General features: G+C 52.9%; 1 protein-coding gene across 1 annotated transcript in view; it reads right to left on the reverse strand.

Annotated features, from left to right (window-relative positions):
- Positions 1-23,961, reverse strand: part of mdn1 (midasin AAA ATPase 1) — a 42,031-nt gene that overhangs the window by 1,288 nt on the left and 16,782 nt on the right. The window contains 64 exon segments of the mRNA XM_034287958.1: positions 155-297; positions 840-906; positions 1,424-1,538; positions 1,635-1,708; positions 1,907-2,081; positions 2,221-2,336; positions 2,481-2,570; positions 2,665-2,819; positions 3,018-3,185; positions 3,287-3,485; positions 3,598-3,699; positions 3,790-3,939; positions 4,045-4,370; positions 4,484-4,616; positions 4,706-4,837; positions 4,952-5,130; positions 5,251-5,389; positions 5,573-5,710; positions 5,874-6,035; positions 6,216-6,400; positions 6,547-6,684; positions 6,858-7,084; positions 7,198-7,602; positions 7,820-7,935; positions 8,121-8,226; positions 8,376-8,502; positions 8,651-8,797; positions 9,231-9,384; positions 9,504-9,687; positions 9,810-9,993; positions 10,175-10,333; positions 10,891-11,015; positions 11,144-11,238; positions 11,534-11,629; positions 11,845-12,083; positions 12,239-12,524; positions 12,807-12,968; positions 13,083-13,752; positions 14,080-14,192; positions 14,486-14,609; positions 14,611-14,895; positions 15,077-15,291; positions 15,684-15,807; positions 15,974-16,220; positions 16,324-16,537; positions 16,710-16,830; positions 17,103-17,263; positions 17,397-17,530; positions 18,095-18,201; positions 18,405-18,534; positions 18,638-18,751; positions 18,882-19,108; positions 19,226-19,425; positions 19,625-19,773; positions 19,924-20,132; positions 20,226-20,342; positions 20,588-20,747; positions 21,013-21,280; positions 21,409-21,672; positions 21,869-21,958; positions 22,057-22,245; positions 22,361-22,468; positions 22,589-22,786; positions 22,975-23,097. Of these exon segments, the coding sequence (XP_034143849.1) occupies positions 155-297; positions 840-906; positions 1,424-1,538; positions 1,635-1,708; positions 1,907-2,081; positions 2,221-2,336; positions 2,481-2,570; positions 2,665-2,819; positions 3,018-3,185; positions 3,287-3,485; positions 3,598-3,699; positions 3,790-3,939; positions 4,045-4,370; positions 4,484-4,616; positions 4,706-4,837; positions 4,952-5,130; positions 5,251-5,389; positions 5,573-5,710; positions 5,874-6,035; positions 6,216-6,400; positions 6,547-6,684; positions 6,858-7,084; positions 7,198-7,602; positions 7,820-7,935; positions 8,121-8,226; positions 8,376-8,502; positions 8,651-8,797; positions 9,231-9,384; positions 9,504-9,687; positions 9,810-9,993; positions 10,175-10,333; positions 10,891-11,015; positions 11,144-11,238; positions 11,534-11,629; positions 11,845-12,083; positions 12,239-12,524; positions 12,807-12,968; positions 13,083-13,752; positions 14,080-14,192; positions 14,486-14,609; positions 14,611-14,895; positions 15,077-15,291; positions 15,684-15,807; positions 15,974-16,220; positions 16,324-16,537; positions 16,710-16,830; positions 17,103-17,263; positions 17,397-17,530; positions 18,095-18,201; positions 18,405-18,534; positions 18,638-18,751; positions 18,882-19,108; positions 19,226-19,425; positions 19,625-19,773; positions 19,924-20,132; positions 20,226-20,342; positions 20,588-20,747; positions 21,013-21,280; positions 21,409-21,672; positions 21,869-21,958; positions 22,057-22,245; positions 22,361-22,468; positions 22,589-22,786; positions 22,975-23,097 (10,959 nt within the window).

The following is a 23,961-nucleotide window of genomic DNA, read 5'->3' on the forward strand; positions in this document are numbered from 1 at the left end:
CCTGGACAGTAGTGATGTGATCATCCATGTACATTCTTCCGACAGTAACAGGAGAACTGCTTTTCTGCTGGACTGTATCACGTTGACTAGTTAAGCTTTGCATTCACCATCCGCGGTCCTTCGCAACCTAACTCCTAAGCCAAATGTGTCTTACCCTGGAGTTGGGGTTGTCAAGGACTACGAAAATGACAAACACGTTGGCGCTGCGAGCCGCCTGCACGGCCGCCGTCACCCGCTCCTTCCCCTCCAGGAAGAGTCCCCGGCCGTCCGACACGATGAGCAGCAGCTGGGCCGTCTCTGGTGGGCGGGGGGGAGAAACAGCGAGAGGTATTGAAGGGAAAGGAGGGAAAAGTCTGGTACGGGGTGAGGTTGGGGTCAGTTTACACTTTCACCACAATGGCCCTGTGTCTCCTTACAGGTCCCAGTGCTCTGGGTTGCAGCCAGAGAGCAGTGGGAGCTCTGAAACCGTGATAGTCAGAACAGGTTCACAAAGGACATTAGTGTCGCCGGGGCACAGTAGACAGAACAACACTCTGCTTTCGTCCTACAGCCCCAGGACTATGCTCCCGGTCCCCCTTCACCCAGTACAACACTCCGGGCTTGTCTGTTGGACATCAGATACAACCAGGGCACAGACCCCTTTGGCTCAGCGGCACAGGGGATGATGTAATCAGCAGGCAGCGGTAATGTGTTCACTATTACTGTAAGGAGAAGTGGGCTCTAAACACACTCCAACACATAAGCTTATGAGGGAGACTGGAGAAGGCCATTCTATGTAAAAATCTTAGTAATGGCCATATTAACTATACTAATTCATCAAGTGAAAGGAGGTTTGTTACCTGTGTTCATGGATCCGGGGCTGTGTTGCTTTGCTGATACAAACATGTTGGCTGATGTCTCCAGGAACTAAAGGACATATGACCACAATGAAAGTGTCAATAGCTGTCTTTCTATCATATTCATGTTATAGTTTCATACTAGTATTCTTAAATATAAGTTTCGAAAATATGCAACTTTTCTTAATCAGAAGCCTTTCCACCAAACAGACCTTTTGCTGATGAAAGCAGTGTGTGATTACAAAGTACATATCAAATAGGTACTTTCATGTTTGATGTCCCTCAAATTCAACTCTGGACCTCAAGGCCAGTTCCAATCCAGTTTTACTTCAAACCTCTAATAATCGATTAGCTTAGACCTGGGATTGTCTTTGAACTGGGATTGTCTTAACTGATCATTAAGCTTAGCACTAATGGTGTTTGCCAGTTGAAACAGCATATCAGCCCGTCACCTCCAAGTGGACTTCGATAAGACGATTTTTCAACCAATATCGCATGGTTTGCCTCCAACCCTCGAAAAAACGGTATCTTTTGAACAATATCACAGACAGTTAAGTGCTGGCCTAGGGACGGAGGGACATGTCCACCTGGGCTATCCTGGTCTTCTTCTGCTGGAACTGACAGAGCCTCAGAATCCTGGCACCTGATTGGTCGTTGAACTGCTGCTGGAACGGGTGGAGCAGCTGCACGGTCTCTCCGAAGCTTAGGGGGACAAGCGAAACATTTCACTCGTTATCACCTACGGAGTCTACGGAGGAGGGGGGGAGAAAAGCTCGTTTCGGCGACGGCGCCTCTCACCTGCACACGGACACCTGGCCGACCTCCAGGAGAGTGAGAGCGTTGACAATCACAGACAGGGATTCGAAGGCCAGCTGTGACACAACGACACCCAAGAGATTAGTCAGACATTTATGAGGTGTTCCCCAAATGGCACCCTACTCCTCATGTAGTGCACTAGTTTCGACCGGAGACGCGTGCGCCCTGGCTAAAAAGAGCACACTATGAAGGTAATAGGAAGCAACATGGGCCTCATCCGTTGTTGCTGCTGCCCACTAACTGAAGTGACCTGCCTGTTTGGAGTGGTTGTCCACCATGCTGGAGGAGTCATCCATGGCCAGACAGATCTGGTACTCCCTTTTGCTGGGCTTGGTTCTCCTCAACCAGATCTTGTCTTTACGGAACTGACTGGCGATGTAAGGGATGACCTTGCGCATGTTCAGACGCTTCCCCGTGCGGTAGTCGCCTCTGTGACAGAGACAGATTAAAAACATAAATTAAAAAGATTAATGAATGGTTAGATTTTAGGTTTACGACACTCCAGAGTGTTGCCAGCTAACGTAACAGGCACGCCATTAAAGAGCCGCATGTTGTCCAAGGTACTCACTTGAGTTTGGCGGCCTGCGTGGGCTCCAGGATGAGGCGGAGCTGCTCACACAGCTGCTGGGACAGGGCAGAGGTCAGCGTCTGGTACTGGTGCCACATGGCTGCTGCTGCGCTCTCCTGTACAACAGCAAGAGATCCAGTGTTACACAGAGATCTGCGCATCCAAAGATATGTGTGGGAAAGGGAGCACGGCTGGGTGCTGTTATTATGCCACCGTCTGGTATTATCAATGTATTAGCAGGACGTCCAAAGCTTTGGTACCTCCTCCCGGTCTCCGGGAGCCTGTTTCTGCCAGGCCTCCAGCTGCTTCTCCATCTCTCTCCTCAGCTCCTCAGGGTCGCGGATAGGGTTCTGGGAACACAGACCCACGTTTAGGAAGTTTTACGGGTTTTCTGACCGGGTTGTTTCGTTGGCACTGATTGGGTCTGTGCTCGTCTGTGGGTACCTGCAGTGTGTCCATCAGCAGCTCTGGGACAGTGTGGACGGTGGACTCCCTGCTCCTCTCTGGACGCTCCTCTTCGCTGTGATCCTGTGCGTCCTTTGGCCCCTCCTCATCCTCCTCACGTTGCCTCTGAGCCTCCAGCTCCCCACCATCCAGACCTAACGGAAGACATGACACCATTAAGGAAACCAAACCACATGTGATTTATCATGACCCTCGTTAACAACAGGCGTCACCGAAGAGTGACACGCTTATTTAGGAAAATTGTAATTTAAGAACATTTGACCGAAAAATGGAAGAAGCAAGAAGGTATCTGACACACAAACGTTTGCAGGCAGATGAGATTGACATTGCACCTTTCTGTGACGTTCTGGTTGCGTCAAGCTGCTCTGGCTTCAACTCCTGGGCCTCAACAGCCTGTAGGTCTTCCGCCTGCTCCTCCGTATCCATGGCAATGTCCTCGTCCTCTGGTTCTTCATCTTGTTGGGCTCCGACTGGCTTTTGCTGGTCAGCACTGGCAACATCTGTCAACAGCGGATACAAGTGGTTCAGAGAAGGGGCACTGAAGAGAGGCTTGGTGTGTTTGACTCATCGGTGCGACGTGGTTCCGTAAGGCCGTTCTTACCGTACGTCTGCTTGTCGTAGGCCGTCTCTCCCTGTTTGATGTGCTCATACAGGTCGGACTCCTGCTGGGCCTCAGTCTGGCCGTTGTCCTTTGACCTCTCGGCGCTGCTCTCAACCGTGCGCAGCCGCTTGTTGATGCGTTCGTTGTAATCGCCGGTGGAGCGCTCGTTGTCCGCCTTTCCCGGCTTCCTCTTGAAGCTCTGGAAGGAGGCCACGTCAAGAACACGTTTAAACAACGTTTTCAGACACACTTCCTGATCATGTTTTCCGTTTCGTGTGAAAGCCAATTTCCAGAGCGAACTTTGGAGGTACCTGTGTCTTGCTCTGGCTCTGTTTCTGAGAGGACATCCTGGCCGTGAGCTTGGACTCATGACCTTCTGACTGGCTGGCATCAGCTGCTCCACAACCATGCTCCTGGATGAAACAACCAGACAGAAGACTCTACTCAGTCCCTGACAAATAAGATTTGAACAAGGGATGAAAAGTGTGCGCGCGCGCGTGTACCTCTTTAGCTTGGTCCCTCTCGGAGGCCTCCCCTGCCAGCTCCACCGCTGTCTCACTCTGGACGTTCTCCTCCCCGGTCTGTCCATCGGTGTTGTGCTCTTTCCTTTCAGCAGACTCTGGCTGCTCCTCATCTTGACCCGGCTCCTCCTCCTGTGGGTGAATAAAAGTGTTATGACTTGAAACACTGTCTTTTCTGAATATGTCTGGGCACTCCAAGGTGCTTAAGTTAGTGCAAGAGGAGGTGAGTCAAATGACCTTTGGTTTCTGGCCTTCGTCAGAAGGGATGGTCATGTCCACCTCTTTTCCTGCCTCCTGTCCTTTCTCCTGCTCCTCCTCCTCTTTCTCTGCTGCCTCTTTGTCTTCATCGGATTGTTCTCCGTCTCCCTCTTCCTCCTCAGTCTTGGGTTCTTGGCCTTCCTCCTCACCTTGTTTGTCTGTCTGATCCTCCGCCATCTCCACTCCGCCCTCTTCTCCCTCTTTCTCCTCCTCCCCCTCTTTCTCCTCCTCCCCCTCTTTCACCTCCTCCCCCTCTTTCTCATCCACCTCCATGGGCTTCTCATCAAGATCAAACGGGTTTTCCTCTGGAGGAGAAAGACACACAACAGTCAGACACAGGCTCAGGGATGATTTTCCTCTACGCCCCTATAGACACCCATCCCTCCCCTGACCCTTGACCCCTAGCTTTCGACCTCACCGTCTCCCTCATCCCCAGCCTGCTCCTCATCCTGGTCCAGATTGAGGTCATCAGGCAGGTCCATGGCCTCTGTGTCTGGCTTCTTCTCCTGCTTGCTGTGGTATGGGTCCACTTCGTTCTCATCAAACTCCCTCTGGAACAACCCCCCAAAAGAACATTCAGACACCATTGACCGCAGCCTGAGATATGTTCAATGAAGTGTTCAGCTTCGGTTCGGTTTACCTCGTCCCCCTGTTCGTTGATTTCCTTGTTGTCCTCATCCAACTGTTGCTCTTTGTCATCTTGGTTCTTCTTGTCTTTGTCTGGGTCTGCAGCATCCAGGTTATCGTCCTTGGCAACCAGTTCAGATTCTCCCTGAAGAACATACAAACATGATTGAACCAATCCAGACACCGCTGACTGTTCCTACTAGAAACAAGCAGTAGATTAGTCTGTTTCTATTCTATTTGGAATTTTCTTCTTCCGTACCTGGTCCATTCCTTGGCCTGACTCCTCCTCCTTGTCGCTGCCATCATCCTCGTCTTCATCCTCGTCATCGTCACCCCACATCCTCTCATCCAGCGTGTCCGTCTGGCCCTCGCCCAAGTCACCCATCTTCTTATCCAGATCTTCCTCCTCTTTGTCCGACTCCTCCTCGTCATCCTCACCTAAAGTACAAACAAAAGTCGTTTTTTTGGGACTAGAACGGCATTCATCGTGGCAGATGGGTGTTTCTTGTTGGATGCTTCAGTCCATTTGGTCCTCCGACAGAAAGCCTGTCTCCCCACCTGGCTCTCGCTGGTCTCCATCATGCATCTGTCCTTCAAAGTCCTCCGACATCTCAATGGCATTGTCCTCCTCCTCAATGTTCTTCTTGTCAGGCTCCTCCTCCTTCTTCTCCTGGCCTTCCTGGAACGTGTCTTCGACCTACAAAAGGAGGGTAAAACATTCTAACTCTGACTCGGGTCAAAATATTTTACTTTGCTGTGTCCACAAAAGTAATACAGTAAGTGACCATTTCAGTTAGGCGAAAGTTGAGATTCCCCCCCTACCTGAGGAAACACAGAACCTACAGGGTGTGCATTACACGGCGACTCTCTTAGGCCTTACCTGCTCTTCGTTTTCGATCTTGTCGCTGACATCTTTGGTGCCCTCTCCCTCCCCGATGCCACCACCCTCGTAGTCGTGGAACTCCGTGGCCCCCTCTCCTTCTCCACCCTCCATCAGCTCCTGAGGTAGACAGAAGCCCTACAGGAGAAGACGGTAGAGACAAAGGTCTTTAACCACAGCAACTGCTGAAATGAAGAGGTACTGAAGCAGTGAAAAAAAGAAAAAAAAAAGAAGACACTTCACAACTTGTTTGTTTCTGTGCTTGAAACCAGCACCCAGTACCGGGGCTGCAGGACACTACCTTCTGGGCCAACTCGGTGAATATGCCGGCCAGGACGGAGAGCAGCTTCCCAGTACTCCGGTGGGCCCCCATGGACACCGCCAGGTAGTAGCGCACCAGCTCAGAGTACAGGCCCAGCACGGGCTCCAGACGCACCGTCAACCGGCATGCTTCAGCCAGCTCCTGGACACCCACGACCGGGGAGGGAAAACAGCCTCAGAAGGTGATTACACGGTTTGAACATCTTGACACAGCAGCAGACTGAAACAAGAGGACGTCTTTGTCCCGAACAACTCGGGAACTCTGTCCGAATCGGCACACCCGTTGACCGAAGCGTACAGCACATGTTGGGCCAACACTCACCTGGAGCTGCTGAGTTGGACAGGAGTCGCGGTGAACTCGGAGCCTCTCTAGTAGCTGTTCCAGCATGTCGTTGACCTCCGCAAGAGAGAGAGACGCCACCTCGGCCCCTAACTCTTCCTCCAGCAGACGACTCAGATGACCAGGCTTCAGAAGGTCCTCCTGGGGCTCCTCCTCGCCTTCTGAAACTGGCAGATAAGACATCGAAATTACAGAAACATTCCTTATTGATGGTCACAGACACTTGGAAAACGCTAACGATTGATCGTGGTTACAAATGTTGGCCGTGTGTTGGTACGGCTTTTTTGGTAGCTGGTTGTTCTTCTGTTCTCACCTCTCTTGGTGTCTGTCTGCTGTTCTGCCTGCTGTGCCCCCTCCCTCCTCTTCACCAAGGTCTGCACAGCTACCAACACTGTGTTGATGACCTTCTCAAGCTCAGCAGAAAACTCAGAGCGGAAGGTGTGCTGGTAACCTGTGGGAGGGGAGACGAAGGGAAAGTAAATACACTGCGACTGTGTTACACCATTGGGGGGAAAAAAGCAGTTCTCTGACAGTGGCCAGGCTAGGTTACTGCGAAGCATTTTGTGAATGCTGCTAACGTACAAATCCTGACTGGTCGACAAAGCTTGACCTGTCAGTTCTCACCTGTGTGTCCGTGACCCAGGGAGAGTAGCTGGGCCTTCCAGGCAGTGAACTCCGTCAGGCTGGCCTCCACCTCTCCTCTGACAAACCGCAGGCCTCGGGTCAGCCCGGGCTGGGTGTCGGTCGTGGCCTCGGGGCAGGAGGGGGTGAACAGCAGCTCCACCGCCGGCATCTGTGCCACCACGGCGCCCAGCCGGTCGTAGCCGGAACAGCACACGGAGAAGTGGCTCCTGAGAGGTGAGGAGGAAAGAAGGCTGAAGGCCTCGTCGACGTACAGAGGGCACCAAACAAATGAAAAGACCTGAAGGTCAAGTGTGAATGCTCTACGCTTCCTGGGTCTTACCAGGAGTACAGCATCCCCTGCGAGGACTGCAGTGCCACTGCGTCCAGCTCTTCCTTCAGCTTCCGGGTTTGACCCAACATGTCCGCCACGCGCTGGTTCAGCTGGCTCCAGGCCGGTTCTCCCCTCCTCAGTAGACACCCAGGGGGCTGCCTCTGAGCCGCCAGCGGGGACGTGCACTTCAGGGCGGCGTCCCTCTGCCCTCCCACCGCCTCCGTCTCCCGGGGGGCCTCGGGGCAGCACTGCAGCAGCCAGGACGTCTGCTGGAGGAGGGTGGCACACTGAACGGCCAGGCCCTGGGCCTTGCTCACCCAGCCCTGGAGAGAGGCCTGGGGGGGGAGGCCGTCTGCGTCCTCACTGTCGGCCTGGAGGTGGGTCTGAATGCCCTGCACGCTGGCTGCCAGCCTCCTATGATTATGAGAGAAAACAAGACAAAAAGAGAGAGTGTGAGGAAGAGAACAGATAAATAGTACTCTATACCGTCCATAGTGGGCTGGTTTTGAGCCAAGGTCCATGGGGCCTGGTAAATTGTCCACTATGTAGGGAATAGGGTGCCATGTTGGACTCAACAATACCCTGAGATAACGTGAGCTCGGAGAGGTAGGGTTAAAGGTTATATGTTGACCTGAGGTGGACCCACTGCTCGGTGAGCTTGGTCAGCCGTCTCCTCTGCCTGAGAAGCAGCTTGAACAGGTGGGAGGAGAAGCCTCGGCAACGTTCGATATTCCCGATCCCCAGTTCCTGGAGGACACACACAGACACACTCTGGCAACCAATTCCGACCGTGACCCACAGTTCTTCACGGCTGCGGCGCCAGGCGTCGTGAAGCACACGCCGTTCAGGACACACAAGGCAACCAATATTCCTCAATCGCAAAAAAACTCAAATCGGTTGTCAGCGAGGTGGCTTTTTTCGCCCTCTCTCACCTTGGCAGCGCTCCCGAAGGCAGTCATCATGGCGGTTCTGCGAGCCCAAGAGCGGTAGAAGTACTTCTGACAGCCGTCCCACGCGGAGTTCATCTCCGTGAACAAACTGAAGCAAACATTTCCATTCCACGGTCAATAGGCTACTTCATGACAGCCCGGACGGCCATTCTGTGACAAACGTTCTTCTCAAACTGTATTGCAAAATGATCCCAGGCAAGCGGTCGGTTTCAGCCTGGTGGATGTGTCCTGTCATACCTGTTCTCTGCCTGCTCCTGGGTCCTGACTGCAGCCAGGGCGGTCTGCAGCGCCAGCGGCTGCAGGCATAGGGTCTCTTCAGGGTCCGCCGTCCTGTTCCAGTTCAGGCCCTTGCGATACGACAGACCTGCAGAGACGGAGGCATGGACAGTAAACTCTGGCCACATAGAAGAACAAGCCCTGGTCGGATCATACAGACCAGCCAAGCGGACGGGCCTGGTACCACGAGATGTGGGCTCTGCACGGGACACACTAGTTTATTTTCAGAGACTCACCGATCCCAGCCAGCATCTTGAAGAGTTCAGACAGGGCTCTCTGCTTCTGCTGCAGGATGTGTTTGACATCTGACTTCTGCTTCTCCTTCTCTGCATTCCGGTCAACCGTGAGGTTCTGCAGGCTGTTCAGGTTGCTGATGACCTCCCCTGAAATAAAGACATCCCAGTCAGAGCAGTAATCATAGAGTAAGGGGGGAACCGATTGGTCCCGGAGGGCTGTAATGTTGGTTAACCCAGAATGAATGTCTTGCTTAATTGGTCAGATCCTCGATTAATTCCTGGTTCCTGGGTCCGGTGTCAGGAGATCTACGGTACCATTCATGTTGGTGACCCTGGCATGACAGATTAAGGCGCTTGAAACACCCTTGTTTAAATAGGATTAGAAGTGTTAATTAACTAGCATGTAGGAATTAAATGACTTGCCCCTGCCATAAAGAGACTATTTCCACTATTTCCAGCAAACTTTTCTCTTTCAAAAGTGTTGCTGCAAGCAATCACGACAAACTCTAAACCAGACACTCCAAGCAGATGTTTCCCCATCCAAAACCTACGAGGCCTCGTCTTTTCCTCCAGATCTTACCAGTGAAGACATCCAGGTCCTCAGACAGCTCTGGCAGAGGGCTCTTTTTCACCAAGGTCACACACATCTTCTTCATTTTCCTGGCGAGGAGGGGCAGGCGGCCCTGTAGAGACGAGGGGTCCACGCACGGCAGGCCCTCCTCCACGGGCTCACTCTGGAAAGCACCGATGGACGGGCAACGTTAACCTCAGTGGCCCTACATAATGCCCCCCGAAGACGTTCTTTGTCGGGGGACTTACAGATCTTCACGTGATACACGGACATGTGCTCTACCTGCAGGTCTCTGGTTGCGCCAGGGAGGGCTTTCTTCAGGGCCCGGTGAACCCTGTGCAGAGGGGTGCTGTCTTGGCTGGCATCCACACTGTCCAGGTTGGCACTGCTGCCCTGCTCCGTCAACGCCGGGGCACAAGGTCCGCTCAGCGCTGCCTCAAACTTCTTCACAAACTTAAACAGGGTTCTGGAAAAAGGGTTAGAGCGGCGGATATTGTGACACGTGCCATGTTGGTGCCTCAACGGTGTAGTGTGACAGGAGGTTTCACAAACGACCAAAAAGGGGGACCTTCGGACGGGCGGCCTCACCGATGGGTCTTGTCCACGGACTGTTTTATGGACCAGAAACTGACGTCGTTCCACTTGGAGATCTTCACAAAGTCCTTGAGCTCCTTCTCAATGGGCTGCCGGAGTTGGGCGACCTTGGTCTGGATGCATTCGGAGAACTGCGCGTAGTACATGTGCAAATTCCAAAGGAGACTGCAGAGAGGCTCTGTGAAAACAGGAAGGACTTCCTGTCAGAACTACAGACTGCACGTCCACATGGGAAACTGAAGTGGTTTCAATCAGCCAACTGTGTGTAAGTGGACACTGCATTATGTCCAACTATTCATGTGCCTGTGTGTGTGTGTGTGTGTGTGTTACACGTAGGAAGACATGGGCGGCCTTCCCACCTTTCCCGGGCTGGCTGGGGACCAGGAGGAGGTGGCAGTGGAAGCTGAGCAGCATGGCCAGGCGAGTGTGGTACTCCCCTAAGGTGGAACCCTCCATGAAGGCCTGCAGTGTGGAGGACACCGTGGACAGGGACAGACTCTCCGCAACGTCACCCTCTACTGGACGACACACACACACACACACACACACACACACAGGACAGGGCGGGGTTAACCGGGCGGGTCATGATTTTTTCCAGACTGCCAGTAATTCTGTTTCATGTGTTTGAAACATCTTGCAGTTCACATTCTTTTGTGTTTACCTTCTGCTAACTGACCAAAATGTAAGATATACATTACAAAGCATGCAGATTGTTATTATTGTAGTTAAGAGTTCTGCCGTGACACAAAATCTATAAAAATCCAGCGTGTTTCGCAGTAAATTTTTTCATTTAGATTTTGGCCACAAAGCAGATGCTTTTAAGCAGACAGACTAATAGACAGTGCAACGAAGGTAGATATAACTCATACAGAAATCTCTAACCTAATCTCTAACCATTACATTCCATTACATTTCCTAGTATAATGTATATGCAAATAATTGTAGTAAAATACATTTGCTCATTAGGGCCTAAAAAAAAGTATACTTAAAACAAGCTTTAACATAAACTCCTATTTTTTCCTATTTTAGTTTGATTTCCATCCACATGGTATCTAATGAACAGGCGGTCAGGTACCTGTGCTGGGGTCCGTCCTCTGCTCTTCCAGGTATCTCTCCACCAGCTGGTAAAGGGAGAACCAGTGCTTGGTGGATCTCTCTGTGTGCCGCTTCAAGGCATTGTCCAGACTGCTGGACCAACAGCTGTTGAAGTGTGGAAAGAAAGAACAGAAAAGATTTGACTACGGCTTTGTAGAAGTCATGTTATAAAAAGGTGTATTGGATTGAAATACACTCCAGCATTATATGCAGGGATCCATGCTGTTCCTCACTTCAGCTCCAGTTTACGCCATTTGATGATGAGGTTGGTGATGGACTCCAGCTCCCTCCTCAGAGAGACCGCTCGGCTGGCGTTGTTCTCCCAGTCCTGAAGGGTTCACAAGGGGGGCTGGGTTAGCACAGTGTTCGGAGCAGGAAGAGAAGACTTGGGTTGTACTTCCAATTCGTCACCCTTTACCCAAAGTCTGCACTTCATCATACAGGTGAAACATTTTGACATGTCATCATTCGCTGAGTAGAGCTTCCATAATTGATGATGGGAGTGTGCATTTCAGAAGAAGGTAAATAATTGGGACGCAGCCATGCAGCCGCCCTGACATGACCACATCAGTTAGCAGGAGAGAACCACCCTGGCCGTGGACCGGGACATCAGGAACACTCACCTGGGCTTTGCTGAGCAGGATCTCCAGGCCGTTGAGGAACTTAGCTAGCGGACTAGCCAGACTGAAGGCCATGATCCGCTCCATGACAACAGTCAACTAGGACACAGACAGACACACAGAGACTCTGTAACAGACATCCGACTTCAGTACACCCAACGCTGGACAATGGAAACAGATTTCATTTCAAATTGCCCAAACACAGAGAAGTGCAGCTTCAGGTTACCCATTACAGCTTTATAGAATGAATGTATTCCAGTTATACAGACCCGTTACCAGGCCTTATCAGATAATAAACACGGCAGGGTTCTCACCTGGACCAGGGCAGGGTGCTCGGGCCACTCCTCCAGCCTCTGTCTGACAGCCTGGCCCAGCTGCTCCAGAACCGGCAGACACAGACGGGCCTCACTCATGTTGGGCTGCTGGTAGAAGTCGTAGGGCCCGTCTGGCTGCAGGGTCAGGCCCTCGGGCCCAGGTGTCCCCTGGACCGTGTTCTGGAGCAGGGTGCTGAGGAGCAGCTGGGTACCGGTCAGCTGCTGGTCCATTGCAGAGTCTGAGGGCCACATAAAATGGGGACAGACCATTATAAACCAAGTCATCCCATCTAAACACAGCCAACAGTAACGTTATGGAAATACCACTGACAGCAGGATTCAGTGACATCATTGCCTGTCATACTATCGTGACATGACATGAATAACTACCCACCCATGAGATGATAGAAGCGTGACATCACAGGGGCTGTGGTCTGATAGGACGAGACCAGAGCTCTGACGTGATCTCTGCTGTGATTGGCCGGAGCGGAGGTCTGGTACCACAGTGATTGGGCGTAGCCCAGACAGAGGCGCTGGTGGACCTGTACCACAGTGTTCATACAAGCTGGAGACAGGAAACCAGACTGGCTGGGATCCTCGGCCACCTCCTCCTCCTCCTCAGGATCTCCTCTATCTGCCGGCCCCTCCAGACTGGGCTGGGCTGTGATGTCAGCAAAGTCCTGAGAAAAGAGAGGACACCAGTGAATGAATGTCCTTTGATAACGAGTTGTGCACACAGTTTTATGAAATTGCATAAACAAATGTACATTATTAAACATGTTTTTGATATTTCTGGGTTGGGGATTCTTAACTCTCCACTCGACAGAGAGGAAGTTAAAGAAAATGTCCTGCTGATGGACCACAGATGAAGACCAAGAATGAAGTCAGTGATTCATCCACCGGCTAACCCCGAAGCAACCGTACTGTACCTGGTTGAACCAGGGCAAGCAACCGTACTGTACCTGGTTGAACCGTGGGAAGCGGCGTCTGAAGTCTTTCTCCTCCTCCTCCTCCTCGCTCAGGCCCGTCCCGTGGAGTCTGCTGCGGTGACGGTACAGACTGTCCTCTAGCTGCTCCTTCTCCCGAGCACGCCTCTCCTGCTCGTCCCACTCATTCACCAGGGCCTGGAGGTCACGCGACAAAAAGCATTACCGTCAATCAAAGGGCCGAGACCACAAACGCCAACCGAAAAAGGGTTGAACATAAACGTTATCCAATCAAAACCTGTGACGCCCCACCTGACAGATGTGTCTGAAGAGTTTCAGCGTATCCCGGTCCAGCTGGCCAGTAGACAGGGCGTGGCACTGCAGGAACAGCAGGGCCGTCAGGAGCAGCGTCCCGGCCTCTGGGACCACACGGTCCGGGGCCTGCTGGGGCAGGAGCTTCCCAAGGCCCCGAAGAACGTCCATGCACCCCCTGGAGCACAGGTAGTCAGCCCTGGCCAGGTCAGAAGGCAGGTCGGGGGACACCGAGGGGAAGGCCAGCAGGCAGGACACCAGCTTGGGTAAGCTAGGGACCTGGGTGAGGGAGGTGGCCACCTGGGAAGCTACCAGTCTCATGCCGTGCCGGAGTTGAAAAATGGCCGTCCTCAGGGGCCCCACCACATCTGGGTACAGTGGGTACTCCTCCGCCAGCCTCTGGGCAAAGCGGCGCTGCGAGGCTTGCCACACTGCCTCCTCCTTCAGCAGGCCCTGGGTCCCTGACCTGGATTTGGGGCCGCTCCCCTGGAGGGTCTTCAGCAGGTGGGAGAGCAGGTCCTGTATGGCGGCCGGCTGGCCGATGCTGCAGAGGTAGTGCTGCAGCTCCTGGAAAAGCTTGCCGTACTGGGGCTCGTTGGGCCGGCACGCCTGCTTCCTGGACAGCTCCGCTATCTGCTCCTTCACCTGCTGCATGCGGATCCACAGGTACCTACAAACATACAATCATCATCATCATCATCATCATCATCAATCTGACCAACACCTGGGCTGAAATCCTGGGCTGTTGTAACTCTGAATGCCAATTGTAACCACACATTGGTAACCAGATTTTGGAATTGGGGGGGTATGGTTAATGCACCACATATCTGAGGGTTGAATCCAGACACTGACGTTGTACTTAAGAACTACTCTTTAGGCGTGTTTACTGTCCATATATGGTCACGTATACGGACCATTAACATGCCTTACCGCCTTACTGCTTAAACACGGTTGTCTGTTTCTCTGGTTGTCGGTTGTTGTCAGTATGCGGGTTTACCTGATGCGGGGGTGCTGGAAGCCATCCGTGGTGCTGCTCTCCTCCAGTTCTGCTCCAGTCAGCAGCTGGGTAGACAGACTGCGTGCTCTCCACTCCTCCTGCAGCAAAGCCAGCTGGGAAAGTCCGGAAATGTCACAAATTACTCGCTTGCTAGATGTGCAATTTAAAGGATCAGAGACGGTAGTTCTTTCAGGCCCCCTATAGAAAATGCTGATTTCACAACTAAAATGGTTCAGAACATGCAATTTTATTTCTGTGCGAATAATTCTACATTTTGTGAAGAACAGAAGAAAATCCCATCAGTTGGTATAAAAGCCTGAGAAACAAAGGAAAAGTCCTAGGGGAAACACTCTACCAGTGTTGAGTGTTAAAAGACTGAGAGAAGGTTGCATTGACAGAAGCCCACCTCCTCCTGGGCGTAGTCCAGCTTGTAGGCTCTCTTCACGGCTGGGTCGAAGATGGTCTGCGGGGTCCATGTCTTGATCTGCAGCAAGCCCATGTTGACCCAGAAGACCCCGGAGCGGACCAGTTCACTGAAGCCCTGAATTTGCACGGTGCCCTGTACCCGGTTCTGGACAAACTGCTGCAGGCAGGTGACGAGGGCGTCCATCAGGCCTTCGGGGAGAAGACCGGGAGGCAGGAAGTCCCCTGAGGGCGGTCTGGGACCTCCTGGCGCCGGCCACCAGAGGGTCCAGGTCGTCCACTAGGCTATCACAGGTCTCGGTGTAGCCCTCCTGCAGTCCCGGGGGAAGCAGCTCCGTTATGGACTGTAGCTGCCTGCGTAGCACCACACCCTGCAACCTCAAATCAGTACTCCTGACAGAGACAGAAAGAGACCGAGTGTTAAGCCCACAGAAGTAATCAAACCCAAAGGTCTCATAGAGGTCTGATCTTGAGGAAGGTAGTCTAAGTACCCCCCCCCCCCCCTCCCCCCATGTTATTTACAGTGATGAGTTGTCATCAGCTAGAGGTGCATGAGACTTTCTCGTGGGTTTACCTGAAGTCAGCCAGGGCCGGTAGCGCCATGTTGTCCCACAGTACGCCACTGACGTCTTGGAGCTGCTGGGTTCTCTCCCTCCACTCCCCCAGGGTGACCCGGGAGGAGGACAGGAGGGATGACCCCGTAGGATCCCAATGGCCCGCTGTCTCGCTGCTGCTGAGAACCCCCAGCATGCACCTGGACCATACAGCTTTGCTCAGCATGCCAGGACCCTGAAGGTGACACATGGAGAGTACACTCCTCGCTTAGAAAGATTTGGTACTCTCGAAATGTCCGCACAGAGACGTTCCAGGAACAAGCCTGACCTACCATGTTGGTCGTGTCCCAGGGGCGACTTGGTTGGTATCACCTGGCCCTCAGGGACACAGGGGGTCCCACTTCAGCCAGCGTCGGGGTCAGAGGTCACACTGCTGCTCCACAGGGCTGACAGGGCTTCCGACAGCAGGTCACACCACACAAAACTGCAGCTCCTCTGCAGGCTGGGAGGGGAGATGTGGGAAACAAATAAGTCAATACACACTGACTGTGATGGGCACAGGTATAAGACTGCCCTCCAGTAGAATTACAATCAATCAAAAGGTCAATCCTGGGTTAAACAACTGACCCGCTCACTGCTGAGAAGAAACCAGAGGGGTTGGAGCTGGCTAACGTTCATGGGGGTGGACTGAAGACAGAAACGAAGGTGCTGGGAGACCTCACGACGCAAGCGGTCTTCTGACTCACGGTCCCTGCGGCAAAAAAAAGAGTTCTCCTTTAGCATCAAGATCCTTTAGCATCTCCAACAAAGCGGCAAAATGTGTATGATGTAGGGAAGACACCAGATCATTTCAGACAAGCCTCTAAATAGGAGAAAAATAAAGAAGGTGGTCCCTCGGTAGGCGTGCGGCCCCTTACCCCTGTGTCAGAGCTAGCAGCAGCAGGTCAGTGCTGAGCCGCAGCTGGTTGAGGACAGCCAGTTCCTCCATGATAGGCCAGAGCTGGGCCCTACGGCCGAGTTGCTGTAACATCTCCCGACAGGGGGGGGTGCAGTCCCCCTGCTCGCCCCCGTCATGTGTGGACGAGGAACGTGCCTCAAGGAGGCCGCATGAGGTCATGTGACCCTGCTGCTGCTGTACGCAGGACACCAACCTGTCCAGGACACCTAGTGCCAGCGTAGGAGGAATAGGTAGAGATAAACGCTGTAACGGACGCAGAAATACAGAGACACTGACAGAGACAAGCTTCAGTCTGTAGCAGCGCGTTACCCGAGTTCTGGGGCTCCAGCTGGTTATTGGCAAGCAGGACCAGGCCCCAGGCTTCTAGCAGTCTTTCCTTGGTGTCCAGGCCCAGAGCGGCTCCTTGAAGACGGACCAGATCCCAGTTCCACAGGGAGGATGTGGGGTCCAGCTTCACATCACCCACATCCAGGGCCCGACTCAGAACCCTCAGCTGGGACGCACACTCAGCCACAGACTCCAGCTGGGGGAGACGGCGATGGAGGCAGATGGGTTAACAGTAGCATTGTCTTACCATACTCTCAAGACCTGTTCATCATAACTCCAACATGTGGATGCCTGAGAATCAAGGCTACTTTCCCCCGACAACGGTTATCATCACGGATGGTTAAACGTTCTCTTTGGCTACGCTCTACCTTGAATGGAAGGGGTTTGCCCAGTGTCTTCTGGATGCCCTTCAGGGCAGTTGCCACAGTGATGGAGGTGGACAGGACAGTCTGGATAGCAGTGCACACCGTCTGCAGCTCCTGGTGACCACTGTACACCAACACAAGGTGGTCATAGTTACTACATTCTAATACTGATTCCACTATTGAAAGTTCTAATACTGATTCCATTATTGGATGATTCTAATAATAATTCCACTATTGAAGGATTTTAATACTGATTCCATTATTGGATGATTCTAATACTGATTCCATTATTGGATGATTCTAATACTGATTCCATTATTGGATGATTCTAATACTGATTCCATTATTGGATGATTCTAATACTGATTCCTGGGTAAAGAGAAGGGCTTTACTCACTCATGGGTGCCCTCTCCCAGCAGCATCTGGGGCAGTCGGAGGATCAGGTGTTTCTGCACCCACTGCCAGTGCAACGAGAGGACCGACACGCCCTGGGAGTCCGCCGGCAGGGAGTTACACACCTGCCAGAACCGGTCACGCCACTGGAGCAGTTGCAAGATCTGCCGAGACCATGGAGATACATGACCAAGGTTTCATTACATTCTATGGTGGACACGGAATACAAGCCCAGGTTGACTTCCAGGCCAATGACGTAACGCCTTCTACTGTGCAGTGACTGCGGGGCAGACCAACCTCGAACATGAGATGGTCAGATATGTAGGGCTGTCCGGCCTGAACAGCCTGCAGCGTGAAGGAGTCCCACAGGTCAAAGAAGGAGCGCAGGTGCATCAGCACCGGGTGGGGCAGATGGCCGATGTCCACCGTCCCTGTGAACCGGTCGCACCGAAACGCCAGCGTTAGAACACCAGCAGTACTAGTTACAAACCGTCACGTTTCACCAGAGACCTGCACAGGGTTTGGTTCAACGTGCCGTCCCGAAACGCCAGCGTTATAACACCAGCAGTACTAGTTACAAACCGTCACATTTCACCAGAGACCTGCACAGGGTTTGGTTCAACGTGCCGTCCCGAAACGGCAGCGTTATAACACCAGCAGTACTAGTTACAAACCGTCACGTTTCACCAGAGACCTGCACAGGGTTTGGTTCAACGTGCCGTCCCGAAACGCCAGCGTTATAACACCAGCAGTACTAGTTACAAACAGTCACGTTTCACCAGAGACCTGCACAGGGTTTGGTTCAACGTGCCGTCCCGAAACGGCAGCGTTATAACACCAGCAGTACTAGTTACAAACCGTCACGTTTCACCAGAGACCTGCACAGGGTTTGGTTCAACGTGCCGTCCCGGAGTAGAACTGCACGGGAGCAGAACTGCACGGGAGCAGAACTGCACGGGAGCAGAACTGCACGGGAGCAGAGTGCGTCTGGGTACCTTTGGAGAAAGCGGTGGCCAGCCTCAATGCATTGTTGTGTGTGGACGTCTTGATGGCACAGCTCCCCACAGCTGCCCGCTCCTCTCGGTCCATCAACAGTATTACCCTGTGAAGACAGACGTCCCACCCGGTTTAACCAGCCACCACCGCCAACACGGAAAACCCTCGTTGCTAAACAGCAACGCTACCAGACGGAGGCTGGATACCAAATGGTTCCCTTCTCCCTTTATAAAGGGCAGATTCTGTCAACCACTGTCGTATAGGTCCTGGTTAAAACAAGTGCACGTCGCGGGGTCCTCAAACTCATACCTGTTGGCCACTGCGTTGAGAGCATCCATGAACTCCATGTACCTCTCCTCGTCCTCAAAGTTACAGGTGTTGGCCAGAATGTCCAGGTACTGCTTGTTCCAACGCATGTCCACAAGGATCCTGTAGTCATCTGCCAGCGACGCGGACATGGGATGACAACGGTGATCATTAGCTACATTAGTAAGAGGTGGGAGGTTATGGGAACATGTAAGACGCAGGAAAGTTCATCCTACCGGTGCTGTGCGGCTGCAGCAGCTCGGTGAGACACTTCCCCTTCACAATCAGCTTGCTGCCAAACACGGCCTTCAGGGCTCGGTTCCCCGCCTCCAGCTGCACCAGCGCCACCTCTGCAATGACCAACACATTTCACAGCAGGCCCCTTAACACTAAGACGCCTCAAGCAGACAGGCCGCGACAAAGCTGCGTAGCGGGTGAAAGGTCAAAAGAAAAGTGCTCAGGGGAACAAGCCCTCCGTACCAGGGGCGTGTTTGTAGGCTTTGGCCAGGCTGGACAGCCAGGTGGAGCGAAGGAGCCAGTCGGAGTGCGAGGCTCTTTCAGTCAGCAGCCGAACAGCGGTGGGAAGGAGGCGCAGGGCGTCCCCGTCCTCCAGGTCCACCACACCGCCGGAGAACAGCACACCCTCGTGTTGCGCTGACCCGCTTTGCAGCGCCCTCTGGAGGTCACTCAGGCTCAGCGGACGACTCCTGGCCAAACACAGACAAGTCAAGTGAACTGCATTATAGATCCGGTAAACCTCTGGGGCCTTGTAACCAACTGCTTTCGGCACCACAAACTGCTGGTCCAACCTGTGACAGCCTCACCTCTTTCCCTGCATGCTGAGCGTATTGAGGCAGAAGGAGAGGACCTGCCCGTCGCGGAGGACCGTGGCGAAGCAGGAGTCTTCGGTGGAGAGCAGGGCCGAGGGGAAGCCGTCTGGCCAAACCCCGGCACACAGCAGCCCGCTTCCCCAGTCCTCCGTATCCAGGACAGACAGGTGGCGTTCAATCACCTCCTGTGCCTGCTGCAACCACAGGGAGAACCACAGAGGAAATTACGCAAGACTCGATTTTTGTTGCTCGGTAATCCACGGCAAATGAGTCAACCCATAAATGTGTGTAGATCTAGGCTGGAGGACAGAGTATGCTTTATCTCAGAGGCTGTCTAGCTGTGACATTTGTGTATGGTGTTCTGCAGTAGACAGTCTGGGGCTGGGTCAGTACCCGTTGGCTGGTGGCGGAGCGCTGGCAGAGGGAGTAGACCTCACCACAGGAGTGCTGCAGGGCACTGGGGAGGTCCACCCCTCTCTGCAGCTGGCAGGAAAGCAGGGCCGCCGCTTTGAGCAGAGAGGAGACGCCAGACGCAGGGGAATCTGGTTAGATGGAGAGAGAGGAGGGAAGACATCCGATCCAAAGTCACTGCACTGAACCCCAATTACAAATGCTGTCATTTTATCGGAGGAAACATGCCCATAAAGAGCGGACGTTCAGCGCGTTCGGGAGAGCTTTCCCCCTGCGCTCACCCCAGAGGCTCGTTTTGACGTCGTTGTGTATTCCGATGAGCAGGTCGCACACGCAGTCTCCGATTACCCCCGCGGTGTGTAGCACCGTCTTCAGGTCCAGAGGGTCCCAACTGACCCCCTCGTTCTCCCCTGGGATGTAGATCTCCACGCCGCGGTTCCTCATGGCCCTGGAGATCTCTCCGTGCACTGGGTCCATAGTCAGGAACAGCCTACACCCACACACACACAGGGGACACAATGAGTGGGGCCGGTCCAAAACGGAGAGGGGGGGGGGGGGGGCGTCGGGGTGCGTCCAAGACTACCTGAAGTTGGGATGTGGGGTGATGGAGGGGGTGGTCCCGTCGATGACGCCGCGCTCGTTGATGGTCAGACATCCGCCCGGCTCCAGGAGGGCATTCAGGCGGTCCAGCACAGAGGGGCTGGACACAAACACAACACCCATTAACCGTATACAGTCATCATGTCTTATACACACAGAGAGCCTGGATACAGCAATTACAACCGTAAGAAACATGCGTAGTCAAACCCACGCTTTACCTCCTGAGATCTAATATACCACAGCTTTCAGCCAATCAGCAATCAAGGCATGAAACTCCCGGTTCATAATTAGAAATGTCACGTTCAAGACGCGGAGTGTAGCCCTGCCAGCGGCTGCTGTCCTCACCTGCAGAAGTTGACGTTGTCCATGAGCAGCCAATCCCCCGCCTGCAGGGCCTGAACCAGCATGCCGTCCAGCCACTCGAAGCCTCCGTTACTCCAGCCGTCCTGCAGCTGGGCTAGACGCTCTTTCAGCAGGGTGAAGTCCACCTGAAGCTTGGACATGTCTGGAGGAAGGCAGCGCGGGCCGGGGGGAAACACAGAGGGCACGGAATTTGCTACTAATTCAGAGCTGCTGAAATTGTGATACTATTTGGGCTAAACGTTGCGGTCAGTTTGCTCGCGGCACCTGACCAGCGGCGGTCAAGGACGTCGACGACTTCCAACGTTTCATAAGTCCGCTACTCAGGACACCACACGGCAGACCGCAGTGGTCTGCTTCCTGAGGACCACTACGTCCCGTGATGACAGGCTGACGGTTGCTGACGTTACCTGTGAAAACCTTCAGTTTGGTGTTGAGCTTCTGCAGCAGCAGGATGATGACCTCCAGTTTGTTGAGGGCTTCGGAGGACACCGTCCCGCCAGTCCTCTCCAGGCCCTCCTCCTTCAGCCAACGGCGGAACAAGCTCCAGGTCTTGAGCAGGAACTCCGTGTCCTGGACCCCCGCCCCGTCCAGCGACATCAGTCCCCGCCGCGTCACCATGGCAACGTTGTAGTCCACGTTCTCCAGCACCTGCTGCCACGGCCGCACAATGTCCACCTGGAAGACAGAGCCAAACCAAGCGCGGCGGCGCCGACCTTTAACGATCCCACCGCCAAAACAATGTAGCCGATTACTGTACCCGGTGGTCATTACGGCCCCTCTGTGGGACGGAGTGGACGGGTTACCTGTTCAAAGCCTCCCAGCAGCTCCGTGGTGTCCATAGCGCTGTTCATGGCCATGACCCGGAGGCGGTGTCCGGTGAGCAGGGCCAAGAGGCGCACCAGGCTGGTCTTCCCGCTGGCCGTGGGGCCCACTAGTACCGCCATCCAGCCCATCTCGACACACTTCATCAGGGACTCCAGGGGCCTCAATGCCTGGTGTAGTACAGACAGAGGGGGGTCCAGGGCCACGGGGGCACCTCCGCTACGCTGGAGCACGGAGAAGCCCACCTGGATAACGGGGGGGGGGGGGGGGGGGGGGGGGGGGGGGGGGGGGGGGGGGGGGGGGGGGGGGGGGGGGGGGGGGGGGGGGGGGGGGGGGGGGGGGGGGTCAATCCACTGCGTTGATGGTCGGAGGAAACAGTAGCTACATATGAGATTTGTTCAAAACATTACTTGCTGGTTGTGTGTTCGCGGAGTGACTGACCTGCAGATTGAGTGGAGTGATGTGGAACTGCCTGGATCCGGTGTAGGGTTCGAAGTCCTCTCCAAACACCTTCCTGAATACCGACAGCACCTACGCACAAAACATGTAGAGAGACAGGCTTGAACAGGCTTAAGCTTGAACACTTGCTGACTAATAGTAGTTCATGTGTAAACGAGATTGTCGTATACCTGTGCCTTGTCCGCATCCGTCCTCATCCTGTCAGCGTACACCAATCCCACATGCTGACCTGGGTTGAAGAACCCAGGTGATTGGTCGGTCTGCATCAGCTGACACCAGCGGAACATGTCTCGCAGGTTGAACTCCCAGGGGCCTCCTCTCTGACCCCACTTCCTCTCTAGTGACACCTCGTGGACCAGCTGATGGAGTAGAAAACAACATCATTGTCCATCTGAACAGGGGATGACCAAGTATGGTAATAAAAGTGGAAAAGCTTGATGCTCCCCGCCGTACACAATACTGCCCTGCACTAACCCGGTTGTTGAACTGCACCATTTTGGAGATGATCTGATTGTCTATGTTGGGGAAGATGGAGTCACCAATAAATTCCATGTCCTCACTGGTCAATTGATCCACAAACACCTGAGTAGGCAAATACAATTTCAGTAAATTCCTCACATGTATTCATATTCACACATGCATACATATTACAAAATGTATCAAAAATACTGGGCTAGGTATTAGGGTTAACCCTGACCCTACCTGAGTGAATCTGTTGAGGAAGGACTTGGGCAGGCCCTTGCGCCCACCTCCTTGAGTGAAAGGATTTTGGCAGCCGAAGATCTTGGTCTTCTCATGCTGCACCTGGAAGCTCAGGCCCAGCTCTGGGATATAGATCTCTGCACGGTGGTCAAAGCAGGCATTTAACCCCTCCAGCACAGACTGAGAGGCTAGGTTCAACTAAATAGGAGTAGAGAACAACATGCCATTATCCATAAATTGTGTCAAAAGATACAAATCCTACACTTCTCCCTGCAACATGTATTATTTTGATGCGGTTTTCTTCTATTCAGGAACTTAAGAATTAATGGAACTTAAAACAAGTTAATAATATAAATCTTGATAAATTGACAAAACTAGACTCATACCTCATCCAGGACAATCCAGTGTCCAGCCTTCAGTCCAGCCAGGAGAGGGCCATCGCGCCATGCAAATTCTCCCCCCTTTCCTCCTTCCACAGGCAAGTCTGTCCCAAACAGATCTGTCACATCCTGTCAGAAAATAAGTTGGTTACATAGGTGAGTGTCACCACTGGTCCATCGCCATCTTTTTCGTCCCTCCATCGGTGCATATTTCCTTTGACAATAGTAACAACACTATATACCAACAGGGCAACAGAAAACATGTCTCCAATAGTGACACAGTGCTCTCCTTTGGCCAGCTGATATCGTTTGTGGCCCTTGTGGGACAATAAGTGTAATTTAGCAAATGCCATCTATTCACAGCTTTCAGTCACACGGTTTGGTTGCTCTGACAGCCTGGCAGGCAAAACATTGTTGAAACATGGCAGATAACACTGGGAATTCTATGGAGCTACTGCACAATCTGGTCAAATGTTCTACTTTTACAGCCCATGTGTGTTTAGATCACCTCCCAAAACATGAAAAACAAAAGGTATGCAAACAAACTGCAAGTCTTAGGGCACTCATGACCCATATACAGCACCTGTTGCGTTATTTACATCATTAAAAGCAGTGACATCCCTGCCTGAGCTGAACTTGGTGTGTACATATACCTTGTGGAGAATCCATCCCCTTTACTGCTACCAAAATGACAAAAGTACTGACAGATATATGTACATTCGAGAAGGGTGGGTAAATAATGCAATTTTTTGGGAGGTGAAGGAGAAGAAATTCTTTGTCAAAGCAAAGTTTATTGCAAATTAACCGAAATTACCGTGGCGTTGGTTTATTGTTGTTCATTGTAGCGTATAGCAGCCAATATAACACAGAATCTCGTGACAAATGCACCGGTAATAATACAATGTAAGGTAAACCATTCCTACTGTTTAAATGACCCACCATTAACAGCCTGGGTGGCTGTGGAGAAGGTTGAATTTGTAAAATGTTCTCCTG

The sequence above is a fragment of the Esox lucius genome, chromosome 18 (assembly GCF_011004845.1).
Source record: "Esox lucius isolate fEsoLuc1 chromosome 18, fEsoLuc1.pri, whole genome shotgun sequence".
Lineage (NCBI taxonomy): Eukaryota > Metazoa > Chordata > Actinopteri > Esociformes > Esocidae > Esox > Esox lucius.